General features: G+C 44.1%; 1 protein-coding gene across 1 annotated transcript in view; it reads left to right on the forward strand.

Moving 5' to 3' along the window:
* DHX33 (DEAH-box helicase 33) overlaps window positions 1–13,007 on the forward strand; it is a 45,587-nt gene extending 32,580 nt beyond the window's left edge. Inside the window, exons 11-12 of the mRNA XM_073615063.1 lie at window positions 5,943–6,029; window positions 9,011–13,007. Of these exons, the coding sequence (XP_073471164.1) occupies window positions 5,943–6,029; window positions 9,011–9,319 (396 nt within the window). The 3' untranslated portion in view covers window positions 9,320–13,007. The remainder of the gene's footprint in view (window positions 1–5,942; window positions 6,030–9,010) is intronic.
* Window positions 13,008–16,613: the final 3,606 nt, after the last annotated feature.

Raw genomic sequence — 16,613 nt, forward strand, 5'->3', positions numbered from 1 at the left:
GTCCTATCAGAGTGACTCCCTACATTGCGGACTGCACTTCCGGTGCTGCCACCCATGCTGTTTAACACCATGGGGTACACAGCTACCCTAATGCATACACTCTTAGTTCAGGTTGCGTGGGGGACCATGTAGGGAGGACTACTGCAGTGTGGGGATGGAACTGGGATGGATACACCAGTCCCTTAGGCAGGTTACCCTTGGTTATTCCTCATACAATGGAAGGCAGGGTTAGCAATGCCTTGTTAGTTACCGCAGACAACTAAGTTGGAGGGCACAAAACTAAATGCTCTTTTTGTTCTGTATTGTTGTTTTATATTATGCTTTGTGATTTTGCAATATTATGTTTACTGTTCGTTATAATGCCTTTATGGCATAACCTTTGTTCATATGTAATGTTTGCTGGAGTGTGCCAAGGATCCAACCCTTGGCTGTGTTTAACCACTTTCCCCCTTAGACCTGCACCCAGATGGCCCCTTGGCCGACCTCTGAGTGGTTTAGTATTTTTTTCACTTACTGCTCTAGCTGGGGCAGTTACCTTAGGTTTTTCCCCTTTACTCTCTCTGTCTCTGCTCCACGTTCTATTTGTTCAACCTTTTCTTTTTTGATCCCCTACCCTCCCTGAATTAGTCTTGAGATTGATTCCCTGTGTTTGGTGTCTTTAAATGCCAAGGGACTTAATGCACCAGAGAAGTCACGTATGCTGTTGCACGACCTGAAAAGGATGGGTGCAGATGTTGCATTTCTACAGGAGACACATTTTAGGGATAACCACCTTCCTTTGCTCTGAAACAGATATTATCCCGTGGCTTACCATGCTACCAATCCCCTGGCTAAGTCTAAGGGAGTCTCTATTATGATTTTTGGAAAGGTCCCATGGACATGCTTGGACATTCTCGTAGATGCTGGAGGCCGCTCCCTGTTCCTTTAAAGGTACAATTGGTGGTGTCAAGGTAACCTTGGCCACTTACTATGCTCCTAACGCGCAACAGGACCTCTTTGTTAAAAATACCCTGGATAAGCTTTTGGAATTTGCCGAGGGCCAGTTAATCCTGGGTGACGACCTCAATGTCCCTCTAGTACCTAGTGTAGATACTTCCTCAGGTTTTTCTTCAATACTTCCTGGAACTTGTAAGCGCATCTCAAAATCTCTTGATGGAGCTCAATTGGTGGATGTATGGAGACTTTTGCACTCTGGGGTGTGAGACTGTACTTTTTTCTCTTCACCACACAAAATATATACTCGTATAGATAATTTTTTTTATTCCCCATAGCCAGCTACACTCGTTTGTTGCAGCCTCGATTGGGTTGATTACCTGGTCGGACCATGCACCGATTATTTTGAAATACAACATCATGGACTCCCCACACTCAAGTATCAGAACATTGAGACTGAATGAAAGTCTTTTCAGGAACCTGCCATTTTTCGCGGACGTTCTGAAGGAGATTGCATGGTATTTCCAGGTAAATGATACACCTGGCTGTGACCCTGGGGTGGTTTGGGAAGCTCACAAATCAGTGATACAAGGGGTATCTTGTAATCAAACATGGGGCCCGAATGAAGCAGGAAAGGGAGGCGCAACTATCTTCCTTACTTGCAGATATCCAACGCTTCGAAGCTCTTGACAAACACATTCCCTCTCCAGACACTGAACAAGAACTCCTGAGTCTTCGTAGTCATGTATCAGACCCCTTTACAGGGCTAAAGCGGCTCTACAAAGAGGTTGGAGATACTTTTTTGAATTCAGCAATAAATGTGGCAAGCAACCACCACTCGACCACGTATGTTCCACGGATATATTGCCCGAGAGGCCAGAAAGTCACTCTTCCGAAACAAATAGCCCAGTATTTTCAAGATTTCTACTCTCTCTATAATATAAACCTAGAATCCCCCTCCCAACCTAGAATTGACAATTATTTGGCGGACTCTGGCATGCCTCACCTTCCGTCCCTGGTTCGGCAAGAACTAGAAGCCCCGATTACAATATAGGAACTGCAGGCGGCAGGCTCCGCTAAGTCTGATAAAGCCCCGGGACCGGATGGCTGTACGGTACAATATTATAAGCTACTATCACCCGCCCTAGGCCCTCACTTGGTCAAAATGCTCAACACTCTAGGTGACTCGGCCTCCTTTCGCAGGGAGTCTCTGAAGGCTATTATCTTGGTCATCCCTAAAGACGGGAAGGATCCCATGCAGTGCGGAAGCTACAGGCCAATCTCCCTCCTAAACGCAGACCTGAAGTTTTTTTACCAAGATACTGGCCTCCTGCCTTCAACAGCATCTGCAATCCCTGGTGTATTTGGATCAAGTGGGTTTCATCCCGACAAGGGAGGCTTGGGATAACACCACTAAAGTCCTGAACTTGATCCATGCAGCATGTCAATATCGGACTCCCTGCGTATTTTTGGGAACAGATGCGGAGAAAGCCTTTGACCGGATTAACTGGCAGTTCATGTTTGCGGTTCTGAGACATATAGGCCTATGAGATAATATGCTTCGCTGAATAATGAGTAATTACTCTTCACCAGCAGCACAGGTTAAGGTGAATGGTGTTCTATCATCCCCTTTTCCGGTCACAAATGGGACTAGACGGGGATGCCCACTATCACCCCTTCTATTTGCCCTTACACTAGAGCCCTTCCTCTGCACTGTCTGTACGAAACCTAATATACAAGGCACGTGATCCCAACATAAGGTCTCGGCTTATGCCGATGACATGCTATTCTCTCTGACCAACTTGTTAATCTCCAAAATTTATGCCACCACTCTGGGGGTGGACAATTCTCCCTTCCTGATACGATCCTTACAGCTCAGCTTTAAATTTCGATGGACCGACCGAACCCTGAAATGCCTGGGGACCTTTATCCCTGCCGACCTCTCCCAAACTTTTGAACTCTATTCTCCCCCCCCCCCCCCCCCCCTTTTACAAGCTGTGCGCGCTCTGCTTGAAAAGTGGAACTCGGGATTGCACTCCTGGTTTGGGAGATGCAATATCAAAATGTGTGTACTGCTATTCCTGCGAGATACTTTAAACAAGCCCATTCCCTGTTCACAGGGTTTATTTGGGCTCCTAAACCCCCAAGGATCAGGAGATCTCTATTGTCCCTTTTATAAACACTCTGGGGGGCCTCGCGGTCCCAGATCTTTACAAACATTATCAAGCAGCGCACCTGGGACGACTTGTAGACTGGTGCCGCCACGGTGACGTCAAACTCTGGCCTGGTATAGAACAAGTCTCTACTGTCCCCTATACCTGGTCACTCCCGTTTCTCTCCTGGCCTTCGTATGGGTCAATTTAAGATGTTGATTGAGGCAGGAGTTATCAAGTTTCCCACTTTGCAAAAATGGGAGCCTGGCCCTCTCTGCAGGCCCTGATGGATCGTGATGGTTCCTTTCAACTGGATATCTGGAGGGCTTCGCAATTATTGCACTTTCTACAGACTCGCCCTACTCCTGATACTTTCTGCCGCGACTTGACCACACTAGAGTATTGCTTTGAAAGTGGCACATTTCCTTATGCCCTCTCCACAATGTGCAACCTCTTAGTTTCTCCTTCCGAAGGCTTTCTGCTCCCCTACTTGGCGAAATGGGAATCAAATCTGGGTAGAACGTTTAGGAAGACGCAACAAACTAATATAACGCGATTCACCTTAAAATCCTCAATCTGCACGAACCAACTTCAAGATTCTTACTCGGTGGTACCGTACACCATCTCTTCTCCACAAATACTTCCCGACCACCTCTGCTCTGTGTTGGAGATGCCAAGAAGAGCAGGGGATGTTGCTACACATTTTCTGGTTGTGTAATAAATTGGAGGACTTTTGGAGGGAGGTCCATGTGATTATCCAAAAATTCACGGATCACAGGATCCCCGAGGATCCAGCTTTTTTTCTTATTGCATGCCTCCACTATTCCCACCAAGGTTTACAAGAATTCAATAATCCGGCACCTCCTGAATGCAGCCAAGTCTTGCATTCCACTCACCTGGAAGCACACAGCCTCCGACGATTGGGCTGTGGCTGAGGAGGGTTGAGGAACTAAGCCGGATGGAGGACTTGGTTCTGACCTCTCGGCAGAAACGAGAGACCTACACACACACTTGGACACTATGGAACATGTTCATTTATTCTGAGGAAGGGAAGGCTCTCATTGAAGTGACTCCTAATGGTTGAAGGTCCCCCCTCATCTCTTGACAACCTAACCCTGAGTTTAACCCCCGCCCCCCCCCTCTTCTCCTTTCCCCTTCTCGCTCTTTCCCACCTGTTTTTTTTTTTCTCCAACTCTCTGGAAAATTGGGTAGTTTCCTCTCAATTCTAGCATTAAAGTGGAGTTCCACCCATCAGATTCCTCCCCCCCTCCGGTGACACAGTTGGCACCTTTCGGGGGGGAGGGGAGTACAGATACCTGTATATCTGTATCTGTACCCACTTCCGGCATAGATAGCCGCAGAATCTGCGGTTATTTACGCCACTTCCTGCTCCCTCCCCGCTGCCTGCTGGGAAACACACGGGACCCAGAGGCAGCAGGGACCATCCGTATTGCGCTGCGTGACTCGCGCATGCGCAGTAGGGAACCGGGAAGTGAAGCCGCACAGCTTCACTTCCTGATTCCCTTACCGAAGATGGAGGTGGAAGCACCCGAGGACGGAGAGACGGTTCGGCCTTGGGTGCCGACATCGCGGGCACCCTGGACAGGTAAGTGTCCATGTTTTAAAAGTCAGCAGCTGCAGTATTTGTAGCTGCTGACTTTTAAAAAAAAAAATTTCGGCGGCGCTCCGCTTTAATTTGGTGGTTTCCTTGCTACAGGATTTTTTCCCGGAAATACGATACAACGTGACAGCCTATTGACCCTGGGGGGTGTTTGCATAATCCGTGTGCTACCTTTTTTCTTTATGTGTTTGTATATTCTAAACGTGTCTTGTTTACTTTCTAAAATACATTTTTTTTTCTAAATCTGAAGGGGATGGAGGCAGGAGAGTTAAAACTGGGTACGAAGGGGGTAGTAGGGATTATGTCAGTAAGAGACTAGGTTGGCCTCAAGACCCCAAGAGAGCACAGGAAGCATTCAACTAATACAGTGCTCCATCCATACATTCATTATGGAACCAACTCTAGCACAGTTAAATGGGACAGCCTCATCTTAATTAGTGTCCAAGGGTGCCAACAAGTTCTGGTATGCTTTGGAATAATTGAAAGCTAACCAGGGTCACCTCCACTTGAGTCCCTCTTCAGCACTCCTGGTCCCTCCCTCCTGTTGAGTGCCCCCACAGCAAGCGGCTTGCTATGGGGGCACCTGAACCAAGCCGCAGCTCTGTGTGTCCATTCAGAGATGGACTGGCCCCACCCCCTCTCCCTCCTCATTAGCTCACTGACTTTGACAACAGCAGCAGCCAATGGCGCCCTCTGTATGTCTCAACCAATCAAGAGGGAGAGTCCCGGACAGCATAGTCTCTCGCACAACATCACTGGATCGAGATGGCCTCAGGTAAGTATAGGGGGGGCTAAGGGAGGCTGCTGCACACAGAAGGCTTTTTATCTTAATGCATAAAATACCTTCTGACTTTACAACCACTTTACAAAGGAACTAAACTCTGGAAGCTGTGCCCGAAGAAAGGTAGGCAGAGGGCCAAATACTAGACACCGTTACTACCTGTGGTCTTGCTGATCTTTCAGCCATTACTGACTTACCATGTCTTGTTTTGAGGATGCCATCTTGATCGAGGCAGGGCCTTTATTTCTCAGGTCAGAGCCTCCTACATGGAGAACAATGAGCAGCACAGTAATGATTTCCTCGCCTTAGATCTCACACTACAGATATACAACTATGGGGCTGTAGTAACAGGAGTGGCTAAGTATTCACAGATCTTCACTTTTACGTTGTAGACTAATGTAATCTGATATTATAAAAGAATAAAGAAGTCTATTTTTTTTTCTTTAATGCTTAGGACTGGTGCCGTGAAAATTTCATAAATGGCAGAAATATGATGCTGGTTTCAGAGGTTCGTGCTCAGCTCAGAGATATTTGTATAAAGGTATTTCATTTTTTGTTTTTTACCCAGTCACTAATGCCCTGGTCTTTCTGAGCAACATTTAATGACTTGAGTGTAGTGTCTACGGGCACTGTATTTTTTACAAGAACATTATTTTCCGAACATGCTGAAAATTGTTTTTAGCCATTAAAAAAAAGAAAAATAAAGCAGCCACAAACCCTCTCAGCAGGGATTAAAACAGTTTTACTACAATATAGTTGTATGTGGATATAGATTGTATTTTTGGCTGAATCTGTGAACTCTTTTTAAGAAAGAGATTTTTCTTTACAATTATAGAAGAGACATACTGTAGGAATACATGTGAAACAAAGACAACAAGCTTGTACAGTGCCTAGAAAAAGTATTCACACCCCTTGACATTTTCCACATTTTGTCATGTTACAACCAAAAACGTAAATGTATTTTATTGGGATTTTGTGTGATAGATCAACACAAAGTGGCACATAATTGTGAGGTGGAAGGAAAATGATAAATGGTTTTCCAATTGTTTTACAAATAAATATGTGGAAAGTGTGGCGTGCATTTGTATTCAGCCCCCCGGAGTCAATACTTTGTAGAACCACCTTTTGCGGCAATTACAGCTGCACGTCTATTTGGGTATGTCTACCAGCTTTGCACATCTAGAGAGTGACATTTTTGCCCATTCTTCTCTGCAAAATAGCTCAATCTCTGTCAGATTGGATGGAAAACGTCTGTGAGCAGGTATTTTCAAGTCTTGCCACAGATTCTCAATTGGATTTAGGTCTGGACTTTGACTGGGCCATTCTAACACATGAATATGGTTTGATCCAAACCATTCCATTGTAGCTCTGGCTGTATGTTTAGGGTTGTTGTCCTGCTGGAAGGTGAACCTCAAGTCTCAAGTCTTTTGCAGACTCTAACAGGTTTTCTTCTAAGATTGCCCTGTATTTGGCTCCATCCATCTTCCCATCAATTCTGACCATCTTCCCTGTCCCTGCTGAAGAAAAGCATCCCAACAAGATGCTGCCACCACTCATGTTTCACGGTGGGGATGGTGTGTTCAGGGTGATGTGCAGTGTTAGTTTTCTGCCACACATAACATTTTGCTTTTAGGCCAAAAAGTTACATTTTGGTCTCATCTGACCAGAGCACCTTCCTCCACATGTTTTGCTGTGTCCCCCACATGGCTTCTCGCAAACTGCAAACAGGACTTCTTATGGCTTTCTTTAAAAAATGTCTTTCTTTCTTGCCACTCTTCTATAAAGGCCAGATTTGTGGAGTGCACGACTAATAGTTGTCCTGTGGACAGATTCTCCCACCTGAGCTGTGGATCTCTGCAGCTCCTCCAGAGTTACCATGGGCCTCTTGGCTGCTTCTCTGATTAATGCTCTTCTTGCCCGGCCTGTCAGTTTAGGTGGACGGCCATGTCTTAAAAGATTTGCAGTTGTGCCATACTTTCTTCATTTTCAGATGATGGATTGAACAGTGCTCCGTAATATATAAACGTGAATTAATGTGTGTGTGTCACCGGCGCAAAACCACTACTTCCTCCAAACCTTTTACAAAAGTATATGTCAGGGTTGCTGCATTCAAAAAGAACCCTTCATTAAGATGGGCTGGAAATGCTGATTGGTGTGTGTGAATGCGCTACTCCCATATTTCCACCACTTACAATTTTCCGTTTCTATTATTCTAAACAATCACTTATAAATAATATCATGTGCATTAACTTAAAACTTTAAATCAAACAAAAATAAACATATATTATCCAGTGCATGAACAAAAAAGTCCTTCAAACGTGCTGCAAAATCCTTTAACAATTGTTGTGACTGGCGTGCTCCTATGTTCCTTCAATAATCATATGTGACTATGTGAGACACCTCCACCATTCAGATTGGCCACTCACCAGATGCTTAATTAAAGATGCGCCTTTGGTTCATTCAAGGGATAACCACTCCACCTAAGTAACACTCCTCACCGGCTAAAACTTGGACTCTAGTATTCCTCATATAAAAGCATGGGGACAAAAAACGATCATAGCGCAATATGTTTCAACTATTTATTTTAAAATCCAAAAAAAGAGTATCCACTCACATTTAAAAGTGCCCTCGAGCCGGCACGAAGCTTATCCAGCAGTTATGGACGGGTGTTGGGCTGTTTGCATGGTCCGCCTGATCGTACTGTGCGGCCTCCACGCTTGGCTTGCGCTCCAAGCCTCGTTCCCGAAGGAAGCTTCCTGATGATGCATTCTATGATGCGAAACGCGTAGAGGCTGCTGGGAGTTTTTTGCATCAGGTGACCGGACGTGAACGGGAACGAGGCTTGGAGCGCAAGCCAAGCGTGGAGGCCGCACAGTATGATCAGGCGGACCATGCAAACAGCCCAACACCCGTCCATAACTGCTGGATAAGCTTCGTGCCGGCTCGAGGGCACTTTTAAATGTGAGTGGATACTCCGTAATATATGTTCAAAGCTTGGGATTTTTTTTTTATAATGTAACCCTCCTTTAAACTTCTCCACAGCTTTATCCCTTACCTGTTGTGTTCCTTGGCTTTCATGATGCTGTTTGTTCACTAAGGTTCTCTAACAAACCTCTGAGGGCTTCACAGAACACCTGTATTTATATACTGAGATTAAATTACACACAGGTGGACTCTATTTATTAATTAGTTTACTTCTGAAGCCAATTGGTTCCACTAGACTTTAGTTAGGTGTATCAGGGTAATTGGGGCTGAATACTAATGCACGCCACACTTTTCACATATTTATTTGTAAAAGATTTTGAAAACCATTTATCATTTTCCTTCCACTTCACAATTATGTGCCACTTTGTGTTGGTCTATCACATAAAATCCCAATAAAATACATTTATGTTTTTGGTTGTAACATGACAAAATGTGGAAAATTTCAAGGGGTACGAGTACTTTTTCAAGGCACTGTATTTTGACATCTCAATGTAGATCAAGCCTGTTTTACATTTATATACTCTTTTTAAATTGCAGATGTCCATGCCATTAGAGTCCTCAAGGACAGACTCGCGCAACATCCGACAGTGCTTAGCCCATGGCCTATTCATGAATGCTGCTGAAGTGCAACCAGATGGAACATATACAACTGTGGAGACACATCAACCTGTTGCTATACATCCGTCATCTGTCCTTTTTCACTGTAAACCTGCCTGTGTGATTTACAATGAGCTTCTTCACACATCTAAGTGCTATATGAGAGACATGTGCGTGGTGGATCCTGATTGGCTCTTTGAAGCTGCCCCAGAATATTTCAGGAGAAAATTAAAATCTGCTAAAAATTAAGTCACTCCAGAACTTTTTCTGTTCTGTTAGATGGTGTAGAACTAGATTGTCGAACAGCTAATTGATCCTAAATTACTGGATCTTGAAAAACCTAAACTTTATGTATAAAAATCGGATTTACTTGATTGAGGTCACATGCTGGGCATATATATCACTGGAAACACTTTCAAATTGTCCATTGTACAACATACATGTATCACTGTATCATTCTTGTGTGAATCTTTTATATTTGTTAGATAATCGATTAGATTGTCTCTTTCGCAGATGCTTGTAAATTAGATTCACGATCTACTGGAGGACTGTATATCTACTGCTGAATTCTATAAATCAAAATGATTTGAAATGTAACATTTCTTAGGTTTCTTTACTGTGAAGAAATGGCATTGAATTTAAAGGATAAGTTCACTTAAAAAAAAATTTAAAAAATGCACATTTTTTTGCAGGTAAAAAAATGTGCATTTATTATTTTCTTTTGTAGGATCACTGGTACCTGCATGGCACCAGCGATCCTGCACAAAAAAAAATAATAAATCCGGCAGATCTTCCAGAGTATCTGTGTGCCCGTACATTCCTTACTGGCAAGCAGATACACTGACTGGAAGAATCAGTGAACTACCACGGCGCGCCACAGTGCTGTTGTTTCAAGTCGACAGCTGCAAAGGATGTCAGGGCTTGTAGTTCATTCACACACACACAGCTTTGTGAATGAATGATGGAGCCACATGGGCGGAGCCCCGCACGGCCGTGCTGATTTTAAAAAGTGACAGCTAGTACCAGGAACTTCTCCGGGGAGGGGATCGGGCTGCGGCTGCAGCATTTGTTACATGTTCCACCATAAAAATGGGTGAAACATGTTGCCAAAGCTGAACTTCTCCTTTAATATACCAGAATTGAAACTTAGTAGAAAAAGTTTCTTCTAGTGAATTTTGTTGGGCAGTAACCAATACTGAATTGGATTAGATAAAGCAGAACTAAAAGTATTATACTTGCCTTCTCTTGAACAGTGTCCAGGTCTTTTGCTGGCACTCTTCTCCCTTGGTGCTGGTGTTCTGGCATATGCATTGGCCAGTGCAGGAGCCAGTCATCCTGGCACACAGGGACCATGCCGGCGATATAAGCTGAGCTACGCTTTCGCAGCTCAGTTTACATGCCACAGGGGTCTGTGAACAGGCAGGTAGGTGTGTACTCTATTGCAGAAAAGGCATTGCATGTCTCTGTGATAATGGTCTGCCTGCTCGCAGCCTGTTAGAAAATGAGTTCAGTTCCTTTTTAGGTACCATATTCAAGGATTTTTGTCTTTGGTTATGACTTTCATGTATACCAAGCCGTATAGCCTTTCTGTAAGTTCTATACTGAGTTCATGCCTGCATGAAATCAGCAGTGCAATATATTAACCGCTTAGCTTTTAAATGATAGCTTTGTGAGTATCGCACTTGATGTTTCGTTGTAGTGAAAAAAAAGTTTCAGTGTTGTACATATTCTGTAAATATTTTGTTCTTAAAAGTTACAGAAACATCAGTTGTTTTGGCTGCATTTTTGAAAGCTGAAGTATGGGGAAATGGCTAAATTCACTCTTGAGGCTGGGTTCACACTGGTGCAAACACACATCACATGTGATTTGCACTGCATTGCTGTGTAGATCACAGGCAATGTCTGTATGGCTGAAATTGCATTATATTCGCACCAAAATGGTGCAAGGACCCTTTTTTTGGTCCGCACTGGAATCGGATTGCATAGGTGTTCACACACATGTGATCTGATTCCTGCACCATTTGACAGTTGGCACTTCGGTGTGAACTGCCTGCAAGTGATCTGCGATGTGGGAACCCTCACAGGAATCGCGCTGATTCCTGCATCGGATATATGTGAGCTGGGACTTAAAGCGGAGTTCCACCCAAAACTTCCGCTCCTTACCCCCTCCGGTGCCATGTTTGCCATCTTTCTGGGGGGGGGGGGGAGCCGATGCCTGTCTTTAACAGGTACCCTTCCCCACTTCCAGGAGACCGGGCTGCGGCAAATTACGTCAGCGGGGGGTCGGCTCCCTCATCTTTCCCCCACTGCCGGACCAGTAGGAGAGCGCAGTGGTGCTTCGCACATGCACAGTTGGCACCCGGCGTGAAGCCGTAATGCTTCACTACCGGGTTCCCTTACTGGCAATGGTGGCGGCAGCACCCGACAACTGATGGAAACATCAGCTGCGGTGCCGATATCGCTGGACTCCAAGACAGGTAAGCGTCCGATTATTAAAAGTCAGCAGCTGCAGTATGTGGAACTGCTGGCTTTTAATTTTTGCAGGAGTGGGCAGACCTCTGCTTTAAACACATGTATGTGAATTTTTTCAGCTATATATAATTATAAAGTATATAATAAAGTGAGATGATTTGCAATTTTTTTCAGCCACTCTTGTGATCCAGGCATGCCTGCCAGTCAACATAGCCAGGTCACTGACCTCTCTTTTCCCCGTTATGGCCAGGTAAGTATTGCTTGCTCATGGACTCACACCCAACCTAGCAAGAATAATGCTGATGAGGACATCCACCTGCTTGCGCCTTCTGTCAGCAAGCTCACAGTGCATTGCAGTAGAACCCAGTTTGCTCACACTACTGGTTCTCCTTATGTTGTGCAGGGCATTTCAGGAAGCTAATATAGCATAAAATGTACTGATTTATTTAATAATTTATTTGTTCTTGTTATTTAGACATTAAAAACATAGATTTTTTTTTTTTATATCTGCCTATAATTCTGCTTTAATGTGTTTGACATATATAAAGAGGCAGACATTCATACTTATTTACTTTATTATGCGCAGCTGTTATGTTAGATGCTACGTAAATTAAAAGTTGCTTGCGTAAAAGGGACCACTAATAGTATTGCCCAGTGCAAGACCCACTAACGGGTATCTGGTATGTTTTATTCTTTATAATGTAAATAAAATGGTTCTAGAGTATTGCAATTTAGCATGAATTATTAACACACAATTTTAAATCTATACATTAAAACCAATTGATGACTTTCTATTTTATATAGTGTGCGCTGTAAGAGGTATTGGGTCACAAACTGTTTGGTGTTTACAAGATGATCGCTTGTTGTAGCTAACCTGCAGTTGCGCAGCTTGTAAAGCGTGATGTAATGAAACTTTATACGTTAATATATTTATCCCTCTTGGTTGCAATCTTTTTAAATCTGACCTCTTATTAGCGATTCAGTTGTATGTCATTTTTAGGCGAATCAAATATAAGAGAGTATGTGTGCCTTGTAATGCAGAAAAGCCAGATCATTAGGACTGCTCAGGGATGAATGTTGGCTTATACAACAATGCAAGTTCCTGGTATAAAAACAACAATATAATACTTCTGTTGTGTGGTATATTAACTATCAATAATAATATGTATACATATTCATTTTGCTATTGTGCTTTTGAACATTGAATATAAATTTCTCTTTATTCATTTTTAGGATCCTGTTTACTGTACTAGGTGCAATATAAAAAATGTGCTGCTATAATATAGGCAAGTGTAAAATGAAGGTTAAAGTGCTGTCTTCTAGACTTAGGTAAATTAAATGCAGCATGAAAACAATGGTTTGAGAAATGTATTAGTATTACAAATACAGGAAATGCTGCAGCATATATTTTTTGTTATATATATATATATATATATTGGACTAAAATAAAGCTTTGGTTTTTATATATAGTTTATCGGGGTTGTTGTTACTTTAAACCTGATGAATATATTACTGACATGTTTTTGCTATCTACCTTGTTATAATTGTCGTTGGCATTTTTTTAAAAGTTTAGTTCCAGGCAGCTCTGTATACACAGCACACTCCATGCAGTCCCCATACACTCTCCTATATACACAGTACACTCCACGCAGTTCCCATATACATACACAGTACACTCCATGCAGTTCCCATACACTTGCTATATACACAGCACACACCATGCAGTCCCCATACACTCTGCTATGCACACTCCATGCAGTCCCCATTTACTTGTATACACACAGCACACTCCATGCAGTCCCTATACAATCTGTACACACAGAACACTCCATGCAGTCCCCATACACTCTCCTATGCACACAGCACACTCCATGTAGTCCCCATACACTATTATACACACACAGCGCACTCCATGCAGTGCCCATACACTCTCCTATGCACACTCAGCACACTCCATGCAGTCCCTATTTACTTATATACACACAGCACACTGCATGCAGTCCCCATACACTCTCCTGTACACATAGCACACTCCATGCAGTCCCCATACACTCTCCTATGCACACAGCACACTCCATGTAGTCCCTATACACTCTATTATACACACACACAGCGCACTCCATGCAGTCCCCATACACTCTCCTATGCACGCACAGCACACTCCATGCAGTCCCCATATACCCTCATATACACACAGCACACTTCATGCAGTCCCCATACACTCTCCTATATACACAGTACACTCCATGCAGTCCCCATATACTTTCCTATATACACACACAGTACACTCCGTGCAGTTCCCATACACTTGCCTATATACACAGCACACACCATGCAGTCCCAATACACTCTCTCCTATGCACACTCCATGCAGTCCCCATTTACTTGTATACACACAGCACACTCCATGCAGTCCCCATACACTCTCCTATATACACAGTACACTCCATGCAGTCCCCATACACTCTCCTATGCACACAGCACACTCCATGTAGTCCCCATACACTATTATACACACACAGCGCACTCCATGCAGTCCCCATACACTCTCCTATGCACACTCAGCACACTCCATGCAGTCCCCATTTACTTATATACACATAGCACACTCCATGCAGTCCCCATACACTCTCCTATGCACACAGCACACTCCATGTAGTCCCCATACACTCTATTATACACACACACAGCGCACTCCATGCAGTCCCCATACACTCTCCTATACACACACAGCACACTCCATGCAGTCCCCATACAACACACTCCTATGCACGCACAGCACACTCCATGCAGTCCCCATATACCCTCATATACACACAGCACACTCCATGCAGTCCCCATACACTCAGCACACTCAATGAAGTCCCCATACACTCACCTATACACAGCACACGCCATGCTGTCCCCATACACTCCTATACACACAGCACACTCCATGCAGTACCCATACTCCTATGTACACACAGCACACTCCATGCAGTTCCCATACACCTATACACACAGCACACTCCATGCAGTACCCATACACTCTCCTATGTACACACAGCACACCCCATGCAGTCCTATACACACAGCACACACCATGCAGTCCCTATACACCCTTATACACTCAGAGCACACTCCATGCAGTCCCCATACACATTCTTATAAACACTACATGTGATCCTCCTATACTCACAGCCAGGGCCGCCATCAGGGGGTACAGCCCATGCAATTGTAAGGGGCCTGGCCCACTGGCAGGGGTGGCTACAGAGGAGCTCCGTGAATGCTTCTGTACATGTGTGAGTCGACGACAGCTGCTGCTGTGTGTTTTTGAACTCACATCGGGCTCTTTGCTGCCACCTCTGGCCATTTCCTGCATGTGCACCCCTCGTGAGCTGCCTGTACTCAGTGTAATGTATGCTGGACTGCAGCTCCTATACGTGTCTCAGCCACATGTATAAACAAGAGCTGGAACTAGGAGGACCACCTTACAAGTAAGGGCTGTTGTACAAATGAGGGTGGTGGCTGTGTGTGTGTGTACATGTCTGTGTGTCATATATATATATATATATATATATATATATATATATATATATATATATATATATATATATACACACACACACACACGGCTGAGAGCGTACAGGTGTGAGGGGGGCAGAGAGCGTACAGGTGTGAGGGGAGGCTGAGCGAGGGTGAGTCGGTTTGTGGCATATAGTTGTGCCACATCCAATGTTTACAAGAAATGAAACAAGATCCCCAGGTGGCGGACTTTTAAGGCACAAAATGGTAAAAAGGTATATTCTAATATGAAAAGTATTTATTGAAATATGAAAAATACACAACATTTAATTTTAAAAAAAAACATGTTGAGAATAAACATTCCAGTGTTATATAAATCAGAATACATATAACGAACTAGTGTTTCCTGTACTCAACGCGTTTCGGAGTGAAAATGTAATCCTCCTTCAAGGGTATAGTTTAAACAAGAAACTCAGTATTCTACATTAAAATAGAGAAAATGATAGCATAAATATACAAATATATAACATATTTTACATCCAAATATAAAGTGTCAGGCAGGATTCATGGAGGGATAATAAAGGGGAGAGTACTTACATAGACTGGAAGTCACAATTGTTTAAAAACATTGGGGTTGTCAAGAGGAGTTGTTTCCAAATTGCTTGAGCCACAGTGTTCAATATGTAGGCATACCTCAAGAACAGGAGAGTGCCTGGCCCGTATGTGCTGGTCCAGTGGCCACACAACACCAACCCGGAGGAGGGGAAGCCAGAGGACCCACTGGGGCCGAAAAGCAGGAAAGGACCCTGAAAGCGTGAAATGAATTAATGAATGTAAGGAATTAAAAAATGTGTACAGGTTTTCTTTAAACAGTTTTTTCAAAAACATCTCAAAGTAGCGATAGACCCTCCCATAGGGTACAAAGCTTTAATGCAATGAAGTATATTAGCCCATTATAAAAAATGAAGTTGTGAGGGGGACCTGAGAGCGTACAGTTGTGAGGGGGGGCTGAGAGCATACAGGTGTGAGGGGGGTTGAGGCACTAAAGGACTTGGTGGAATGGCTAGTGGGCAGATTTGGTGGGACTGAATGACTTGGTGGGATGGCTAGTGGGCCCTGGGGAATGTTGGTGGTCAGGCTCGGGGGGGGGGGGCCCAGACCTAAAGCTGTGTATAGGGGCCCCACAATTTCTAATGGCTGCCCTACTCACAGCACACTCCATGCAGTCAGTAGTTCTCTGTACCCCCCAGCTCTTCTGATGTTTCTCCAGACCCTGCCCAGATGCACCACTCTGTACCTCCTCCAGGCGCTCTATGATGGTGCAAAAACAACCCAATCATAACCGTCTGAAAAGTTTTCTGGTGTTTAAAGTTTTTCATATACAAACACTTGCATGCTGGGAAGTGTAGTTCAGATCTTTTCTGGCCTTCCCTACGCAGAGGAGGAATTTTGGCCCAGAGCGCTACATCTCCCAGAGTGCAGTGCGCGGCCCCATGTTCTGTATTAGGTAGATATCCGGCATGAGAGAAGTCAGTCTGTGTGGTGGAATGAAGGGGGACCCTGTGCT

This window comes from Aquarana catesbeiana, linkage group LG02, assembly GCF_042186555.1.
Source record: "Aquarana catesbeiana isolate 2022-GZ linkage group LG02, ASM4218655v1, whole genome shotgun sequence".
NCBI classification, from domain to species: domain Eukaryota; kingdom Metazoa; phylum Chordata; class Amphibia; order Anura; family Ranidae; genus Aquarana; species Aquarana catesbeiana.